This window comes from Trichoplusia ni, chromosome 27 (assembly GCF_003590095.1).
Source record: "Trichoplusia ni isolate ovarian cell line Hi5 chromosome 27, tn1, whole genome shotgun sequence".
In the NCBI taxonomy this organism is placed as follows: Eukaryota; Metazoa; Arthropoda; class Insecta; order Lepidoptera; family Noctuidae; genus Trichoplusia; species Trichoplusia ni.
This window is the reverse complement of record NC_039504.1, coordinates 698,135-708,240: the sequence shown is the minus strand read 5'-3', so window position 1 is coordinate 708,240 and position 10,106 is coordinate 698,135. Positions and strand designations below refer to the sequence as shown.

At 36.5% G+C, this 10,106-nt stretch overlaps 1 protein-coding gene across 1 annotated transcript; it reads right to left on the bottom strand.

Annotated features, from left to right (window-relative positions):
- Positions 1-8,434: 8,434 nt before the first annotated feature.
- On the bottom strand, positions 8,435-9,965 carry LOC113505787 (60S ribosomal protein L15). The gene is made up of 5 exons (XM_026888609.1): positions 9,883-9,965; positions 9,455-9,650; positions 9,227-9,363; positions 8,910-9,020; positions 8,435-8,718 (listed from the first exon to the last, which is right to left on the bottom strand). Exons 2-5 carry the CDS (start codon positions 9,624-9,626, stop codon positions 8,524-8,526), a joined length of 615 nt encoding a protein of 204 aa, XP_026744410.1. The 5' UTR covers positions 9,627-9,650; positions 9,883-9,965; the 3' UTR covers positions 8,435-8,523.
- Between the last annotated feature and the right edge of the window lie 141 nt (positions 9,966-10,106).

The window sequence follows — 10,106 nt, the reverse complement described above, 5'->3', positions numbered from 1 at the left end:
AAATTATTTATAAAAAAAAATTGAATTCAAGTTTTTTTTTCATTTTTTGCATTTTCTGAGAAGATTTAATCGGAAAGTAGAGATTTTAACGAACAGAAACCATACCAACTTTTTATAAAAGCTGATATTTTCACGGGTGTATTTTCGATTGAAAATTAGGGTGTTTTTTATTTTTTATATTAATTCAAAATAAGGTGAAAAAATAAATATTTTTTTATTTGGGACAAAAAAAGGGAAGTTTTCAACAAATTTCGTTACATAAATAAATTTTTGTAAAAGATAAAAAAAAACAAAATCTTGGTTTTTTGGATTTTTCACGTAAATTTTGAGGTTATGTGAAAAAAATGTAAATACAAAAGTTTTAGATCTTTTTATTACCTACAACTTTGCCATTTGACTTTTTTCGATACGACTTTGAGTTTTGCCGGAAATCGGGAAAAACCGTTTTATACCCTTTAATCGTCCCCCCCACCTCCTTCCCGACCTCAGATCGCCCGTTAATTATTTTTCCTTTCATTTTTATAATATTCCCCTCCTTTTCTAATGGGTTTCAACCTACTATTATTTTTTTGGTTTTAAAAATTATCGACCCTGGTCTACAAGTATAGACACGAAAAATATACATATATCACAATGTTTGAAATGTGCGACAAGCAAAATTAAACTGTAATATTATATCCACAATGATTATTATTCCATGTTTACAAGTCGCTCGGTAAATGCAACAATGCCGCCGCTGGGCGGTAAGATGTCACGTGCGCTCGTGGTTATACTATTTTCAAACTAATGTCTATGATAAAGAGTGCATATTACATTGTCTTAGGTTGGAGTGGGTTACCCTGTTACAGTGTTACAGGGTAGTGAAAGGGTAACCTGTTCGGAACAGGGTTCCAGTAATCCGTTCGAAGGTGTAACATATGTCATAGGGTTTTTTCTTGAAGCGCTTAAAAAAACCCCTTCAAAAACCCTTTCAATGAGTATCCGGCCGGTCCCTGGCCACGCTACCCGGCTATATTAAGAGTTCTTTATGCAGGTCATATTGATGTATTATTCTTTGAAATTAATACCAAGCGCTTATACTTTTAGTTATGTTGTAAATTTTCATTATAACCGGCTTTGAAGAAAGTCATGTTATTATAAACATTGCATTATCATAGTATTTAAGAATTTGTGTATATACGCAGAATTCTTTGCAACAAAATGTATAGGAACATTCAAAATGTTGTTATGACAAAATTAATTTATTATCTTTAAACATTTGGCATATTCATTTCATGCTAAAAGTGCGTTTATCTTGAAAGCTTTCATATTTATTGTTATGGCACAGTTTTCTAACATGTATAAACCGGATACATTAGTCAGTCCCTTGTTGTCCCAGAAAAAAAACTAATTAATTCATGATTTTCCAAAATATTTTTGTTGATACGCACAAAACCAAATACTTTTTGTTTTAAATGATCAAATTTAGATAGAGATCATAAAAACTTTTTGCTATTTTACGTACATTGAATGGCACATGCACAATTATCATCATTGATGCATTTCTGTCACAACTGCACTGATTCCTTGCAATAAAATCTGACTGCACATACACTTTTCTTAATGAAACTAAAAATAAATCATTACACACTTGTTTCTCGTGTTATTTTCTTAGTTCAGTGACCAGTCTAAGTTGCATTGGAATGGAGTAATTTATTCTATTTAGCATAGTCGAATTTTAATTCGACTTCATAACCGTGCGAAATGAAGAAATTGTATAAATGTGAGACCTAGTCGTTCTTAGTTACTAATACCGTCCAGTTACTTGGAAAATAACGAAAAAGACACCACAAGTTTGAAAACACAATGATCAAATTTTATTAACCAGTTTATAAAAATGATTTTGTACCTACGCTACTAAAAATCGAGTGCTCTCAAGACTGAGAAGTTCTTTAATTTCGTGCATTTATATTAGAATCTATCACCCTGTCTGAAGCATCTGTGTTATAAGTAAACAAGGTGTACTGGTCTCAAAAATTGTAAATAATGGTAAGAATATGCATAACAATATTTTATATTTATTTAGAAATAAAAATCATTTTCTTTGTTCACATCATCATCATATTTTTATGCGGTAATGTTAAATTAATATTTTTCTTAAAACCATTTCAAATAATTTAGTTATCAGAAAAGCTTACAAAATTCAGGTAATTATATTAACGTACCTATTTGTTTTTTTACGCTAATTAATATTTTATTGTTATTTACTTTTAAGGACATAGATTTATTAAAAGTAAATTTAAATTGAAATCGTTGTTTTTATTATTAAAGTGTACCTATTTTCAGTTTAAAGACGCGCGTATACGTCTACGCCATGGCGTTAGCTTATTTTGGTGCGCATAAATTAAACAGTTTGTAGGCCCCTGACCGAAACCATTTAAGCCGTGTACGTTATCCTATTAGGAAAGTATCGCCGAAAAATGTTTATTTATTTATCTATCCAAAAAATCAAAAGCTCGCCAAACTGTAAGACAGTTTCTTGGCGAAATTAGCGCTCTTAAAACTAAATAAGTTTAATAAACTTAATAATCTATATATAACTTAATATATCAAATCTAGTGAGATCTGATATATTAAATTAATCTATTAAAGATCTTTGATTTTTTTCTTTGTAGCTGCTGTTCTGCTGTCTTTCAAAATTTTATTTTGGTGATCTCAAAAATAGAGGTGTATAAATGATAAAAAATTTTGATATCTCTGTTTCTTAATAATCGAATAACATAAATTAATATATTGATTACTGTTTATCTAATAATAACTTAAAGCCTTCATACACATGATACACACACACCTTACATTCTTACAGGTCAAACTGAGATTACTGAGAACCTCATTATTTGAGTCGGTTACTCGGTTAGGTTCGTCGCCCACGGGCCACCGGCCACAACTACAAAACGCCGATACAGGCATATTTACTGAAGTTTATATGGACACACCGCATAAGCTAGTGGTCGCCACACGCTACAAGACACTGCTCGCTCTTCTATACCAAATGCGTAAGTGTCGCCGCACACGAGCCACTCGCCACAGCCACAAACGCCGCCACAAGAAGCTAGAAGCGGCTACAAAGGTAGCTGAAGCGCGCGACAGCCACTTGTGGCCGGTGGTCGACACTTGCGGTCGGTGGCTGCTAGTTTTTTTTAACCCTTGCGTGCAGTATCATAATGGACTCTGACGAAGGTTTAATTGCGCTACTTTTGATAAAAAGACGGCGTCGTAGAAGACGAAACCGTAGTTATCGGATAACAAATGCAACGAACATTTCGATAATCTTCTAAACCATCCTAAAAAGTTTTTCAAACATTTTCGCATAGGTACGTTTTGGGAACTACATGCTCTATTATATGCTGGATTAAAGCACCACGATACACCTGCGGAAAGACTAGCTATCACATGTTAAGTGGAAATAATATTTTGTGTCGGCGTTTAGTGGCCGGTGCGAGCCACAAGATGCAAGCTGCGACGCTTTGAAGCGTATGGCCGCCACCGGCGCCAACCGTGTGCGGCGAGTCCATATAAAATGTATGAAAACTACAGGAAATATGCCAGTGGCGGCGTTTTGTGGTTGTGGCCGGTGGCCCGTGTGCGGGAGCCCTTAGTGTCGCCGCACACGAGCCACTCGCCACAGCCACAAACGCCGCCACTAGAAGCTAGAAGCGGCTACAAAGGTAGCTGAAGCGCGCGACAGCCACTTGTGGCCGGTGGTCGACACTTGCGGTCGGTGGCTGCTTGTTTTTGTACTTTTTTTTAACCCTTGCGGCGTGCAGTATCATAATGGACTCTGACGAAGAAGGTTTAATTGCGCTACTTTTGATAAAAAGACGTCGTCGTAGAAGACGAAACCGTAGTTATTGGATACATCCAATTTTAACGAATGTAAACAAATGCAACGAACATTTCGATAATGTTCTAAACCATCCTAAAAAGTTATTCAAACATTTTCGTTTAAGCATAGGTACGTTTTGGGAACTACATGCTCTATTATATGCTGGATTAAAGCACCACGATACCAACATGCGGAAAAGCATCGCACCTGCGGAAAGACTAGCTATCACATTAAGGTAAGTGGAAATAATCACTAGCATAAAACTCCACAGAACACTATGATAAAATAATCTATACTTTATTTATAATAGAAAAAACAATGCACATTGATTTCTACTAGAGAATAGCTAGTTAACAAATAAAACACGTAGGTATTTGTATTTAGTTATTATGTCTTTATTATAATTTGGTATCACTCGTCATCATCACGGAACATGTTTTCGATAACAGAACTGTTGTCCATAGACTGGTCAGAATAATATGAATGAGTTGGAGAAGGCTGAATTATAGGTGAAGACGGGATAGATGTAGAAGCGTTTTGTGTAGAGTATGACATGTCAAGCATAGACTTGTCGGAATAATGTGAATGAAGTGGAGAAGGCTGAACAGATGTAGAAGCTTTTTGTGTCGAGTGTATGTTGGCATTTCCTGAAGAATAACCATAACATTGTGCCGAATAGGTTTCATAATTTTGAATATGCGTGTACTTTCTAATTAACTGTAATATTTCTGATTGAAAATCAAGTTTACAATTTTCGTCAATTTTTTTTACATGTGGAAGCAGCGACATCAGAAATTGCTTATCGGGGTCATTTTGGTCGCTTATTTGATCATGTTTACGTTTTAAATTTTCCGAAAGTGTTCTGAGAATTTCATTTTCGGATTTTTCGGCCCTTTTTATATTAATGTTTCTGTTTATTTTCGGGCGAGATGTTTCCGCATCATCAGTTGCATTAGTAACATCGGTAGGCGGTCTCACTTCTTTTAAGGAATTCAAGAACGATAGATGATTGAAATAAATGTACTGTTTACTGCTTGTTGCTGCCGAACCACTCGCAACGTTCTTGTTTTTTGCATTTTCTCTATTAAAACTGTCACGAAGACTCTTCTACTTCCTCTGTAATTTAGTTACTGTAACAACAAAAAATATAATTTTAATTTATTTAATTTATTTAAAAAAAATATAATTTGTTTCAGGTATCTAGGAACTGGATGCTCGTTTGAGGATTTTGAACTCTCTTACCACCGTGGGGCCTCTACAGCAAGGAAAATAGTACAAGAAAAATGTCAACTAATTTGGAACTATTTAAAAGCCGTTTGTATTCCAGAACCGACCCAAGACATGTGGAAAGAAATTGCCAGCGGATTTCTTCAAAATACTAATTTTCCTAATTGTTTAGGCGCCATAGATGGGAAACATATAAGAATTATTCATCCATTCGATACCGGCTCCTTGTACTTTAACTATCAAATTTTTTTTTCAATAGTACTTCTAGCAAGTTGTGACTCGAATTTACTTTTTACGTTCGTGGATGTTGGGGCATACGGTAAAGCATCCGATTCTACAATATTTAGAGAAAGTGAACTGTGTAACAAAATACACAGAAAGACATTAAATATCCCCTCACCACGACAGGTCGGTAATCGACAACCATTGAACTACACATTTGTTGGTGATGAAGCATTTGGCCTCAGTGAAAATATGATGAGGCCATATGCTGGAAAATATTTGGACTTACAAAAAAGTTTTCAATTATAGGTTAAGCCGTGCCAGACGTTGCATTGAGTGTACCTTCGGCGTACTAGCAAACAAATGGAGAATATTACATCGCCCATTAAACACTTCTGTTCATTTCTCAGAAGACATTGTGAAAGCTTGTTGCATTTTGCACAACTTTATTCGCAAAAGGGATGGCTTCAATTTTCGGCATACTTTGAAAATAGTGGGTTTCGAAAATATACAAAATACAGGCTGGCCAGTAACACGAGCGTCTACGGCAAGAGATACGTTAAAAGATTATTTTATGAATGAAGGAGCAATACCGTGGCAAGAAAATAGAATATAAATATATGGTTTTATATTATTTTATTAAACTTACCTTCAATGTTCTTTTCTTTGGCAGTTTTATTCGAAAAATCTCCCACAAACAATTCGCAGATTTCTTCCCAGGCCTTCACTTTTTCTCCTCTATTACTATAACTATCACTTTTTGAATCCCAAATCGCAGGACGGGATTGTATCTCTGATATAAATAATTCTATATCCATATTTATCTACCTATATGAACTACAGACTACGTGCGTGCGTTACCGTCGACTTACACAGGTTAACTGAGGCAAGGGAGAGGGGCGCGGAATCGCGCAAGTGGCGTGTGGCGGCTTTTTGTGTCGGCGTTTAGTGGCCGGTCCGAGCCACAAGATGCAAGCTGCGACGATTTGAAGCGTGTGGCCGCCACCGGCGCCAACCGTGTGCGGCGAGTCCATATAAAATGTATGAAAAATACAGGAAATATGCCAGTGGCGGCGTTTTGTGGTTGTGGCCGGTGGCCCGTGTGCGGGAGCCCTTAAAGCACTAAAACCTTCTGAATTAAATTAACTTTTGAACACTGAAAAACGCGTCCAAATTGCTTCACCCAAACGCGAGATAATCGCGGACAATCACATACAAACAGAGAACCTCCTTTCTTAAAAGTCGCTTAAAAAAAGTGATCGTTTTAGTCCACTGTACGCTGCGAAGCGCTAACCTGCTCATTGTCCATTGAATGCTATAAATGAAGGAGCACTGCCTAAGACTTTCGGCAATATGAGTTTAAGTCGTTAAATTGTCATGAATCTATTTTCTGCCCCCAAAGCGACTGTAAACCTTAGGTATCTTTTAAAACAGGATGAGTAGTTGTATCAAGGGGTTGCTTGTGATTACTTACATAATAATTTATTGCTAAACAGTTAATGCTTGAAAACAGTCAATATAGGTACATCGTAAATTTCGGCAAACCAGGTATTAAGGGAAAGGTATTGCACATAAATTATTAAAATACACAGATACTTATTAAAATAATTTATTTTAGGGTACAAAGTAAGCACCTTTTGAACGTCAAAAAACAATAGACAGATGAAGTACACTCTCCACTGTAGTGCTCTGGCTGAGAGAAGCGGCGAACATAATATTTTGTAGTTTACCTGTCAACAACAAAATTATTGTTTATTAAAGCTTTCTTTTAAAATTGATGAAATGACACCAATTTATCTACATCTTAACACACACATTTTTTTTTCAGGAGTTATGTTTGTGTCTTGACGGATTGAGCTTAACTGAAAATTTGTGTATCAGTCAACCTCACCTAGTCAAGACTTTGCTTTTTCCACATTCGTTTTCTCGTTAACAAAAATTTAACAAGCTACCATATACGAATTTGGATTAACTTTTATATTCGCGAAAAATAAGTATGACAAATGTTTATTTTGAAGAGTAAAAAAACAATTCAGTTTCAAAAGTGGGAATAATTACCTTCACAAATAATGCAGTTCACCAGGCAGCTAACTGTCAACTGTAAAAAAAAAATACCTTATTGTAATAACAGTTTTCTTCATATCACTAGTGAAGGTCAAAATTGAATGTTCAGCCATCCAAGGAAGTTTTAAATGCGTGGTAATCAGGGTTGCGCATTCATCAAGCATTATATCATCATTCTAATTTCGAATACTAGGTAGTTGGTTTTGCCAATGCATTTTTGATAGAACAGATATTTATGAAACCGTTCTACATGGTCCTACTTCATATGGGTTTCAAGTAGAGATGAAACGGATAGCAGTTTGGCCGACCAAGTGACCGGTTAGCCGAATATCCGGCGAAACTTAGCTGTTTGCGTGGGCGTCGCGCGAACGATCGGTTGTACTCGGTTTGATTCGGGTCTTTTCGTTGATAAGTGAAGTTAACAATTGTATCATTCATTTTATTGTGTCGATTGCATGCAGTGCAAACACGTCTGTGTTCGTTTTTAGGTTAAAATTTTATTTGTGGTCTATTATTTGAAGTACATACATTTATACATAAGTCTAAAGATTTAGCAATTAGTTAAAAGTATGTTCTTTTATCCAGCTTTTTTTTAAATCGGCCGGATGCCTATCCTGCCGAATAGTAGCTATCCGGTATTCGGCCGGATAGTATTATAGCAGCCGGATAACGGATTGTTACCGGATATCAGTTTCATCTCTAGTTTCAAGGATATAAACATACATACAGGGTACATTGGAACAATACTACTTTAGGGTCATTCCAACATGCCATTTTTATGCCATGGAGCACAATTATATATGATACCAAAAGGGTCAAGGGGCAAACCAACATTCAACAGTGTAATAACTTTGAATATAATTACCTGCTTTTAATTGCATGCTGTGATGAGCATAACTGCAGCTGCACTTGTGTAGGCCTATAATAAACACCCATAATCAGTAAGTTGAAAACTAACATAATTTTAGAAATAACGATTTTATGTGTAGAATTTAATACTCACATTAAATGGCAGTATCTATTTTAGTATGGTACCTATTTGAATAAAAGAAACAATTGTAAAGTATAGTTTTATTTGACACTGGCTTTCCATCTGAGAAAGTAATAAAACAAATAGAAAGTCAATGACACGTCCGTGATAATGTTTAGCGCTTGCGGTGCAGCTGCAGAGTGTTGCGGCGGATCCAGGAAGCACGGCGGGAACCTCCCTTGGTCTGCGAGAAGCGGTGACCCTTGCCGAGACCACGAGAGCTGCGGCCGGCAGAGGTGAGACCACGCATCTCGCGATGCTTGTGGACAGCGTTTACTATCCAGTTGATCTTGGGGTCCCTACGGATAGCCTAAACGAAAAAAAAGGAGGGTATTTAACAATGTGGAGACCAAAATAAGTTACTTATTGCAAATAGTAAGAAAATCAGATTAAATGGTAGGTGAAGTTTCAGCAAAACCTTTCAGATTGGTGCATGACATAAAGTTCATCATTGAAAAGAATTTTATGTGGTATTTCTTTGAGAATGCTCTGTAAAATTACCTTGTGTGAGGGGTCAATAAGGATAACTTCAAAGTATTTGTATGAAGAGTCCTGAGCAACCCAGTATGAGTTCAGGACACGCAGACCACCACAACGACGACCAACACGTTCCTGTAACCAAAATATACTTTAGAAATGCGCTACACAATAAGGTTAAAATGAAAAAAGTACATGGGATTTTCGAAACCTTAATGGTGCACGTATCAGGAACAAGTGTAACAATTTTCAAATTAAGCATTCCCACATCACTGAGTTGAGGAAATATCATTAATCTTGAGAGAACATAACCTATAATCAAGCATTTAAAGGTTACTAACCTCAGCAATAGACTGGAGGTTACGTGTGGGTTTCAGCTGGTTAACACCCTGGCTCTTGGGTTTACCGTAGGTGGCACCCTTGGGCACTGGGCGCTTGCGACCACCACGGCGCACACGGATTCTGAAGATAACGTAACCTGAAAATTCAATGTTTGTTTAGTATTAACATCAATTAACCACACGTGTTGCGTGCAGCCGGTAATAATTCAATAGTGATTTGAAACTTACCCTGCTTAGCGCGGTATCCCAGTCTCCTTGCTTTGTCTGGCCTAGTAGGCCTAGGAGCGCGGTGCATACGAGTCAACTGGCGGTACTGCCATACTCTGACACGCAAGAGGAATCGCATAACATCGCTCAACTTTTTTCTGTACAACTCTTGAATATATCTGTACGCGCCCATCTTGGACAGGTGCCTGTGGCAGACCTAGCAACAAAATCAATGCATATTGATCAGAAGTCACATCATCGGTCTGGCCACAAATTAAGCGATTCTACACGCATCATGTATGCCATCACGAAACCACTGAAATATACGAATTAAATAATAAATACACTCAAAACCGAGGACTATAAACGGTTAAACCACACAGTTGATAGATGTTGGGCAAAAATATTTAGTGATAACTTAAATATTTCAGGATAGTATATTTACGTACGTCTCGCGTACTCCACAGTCAAACCGGAAAAGAAAACTGACAAGAACGTGTTCGATGAAGACAAGCTGTCAATGAGATCTACTTGTTTATGGTTGTACAAAAAAAAATGTTTATGGTTTTCTCCGTGCGTTTTTTTATTGTAGGAGATAAAAAATGTATAGCACAAAAATTATTTATATTCCACTTTGTGTGGGATATAATTTTTAATTGAGTTCATTATTTCT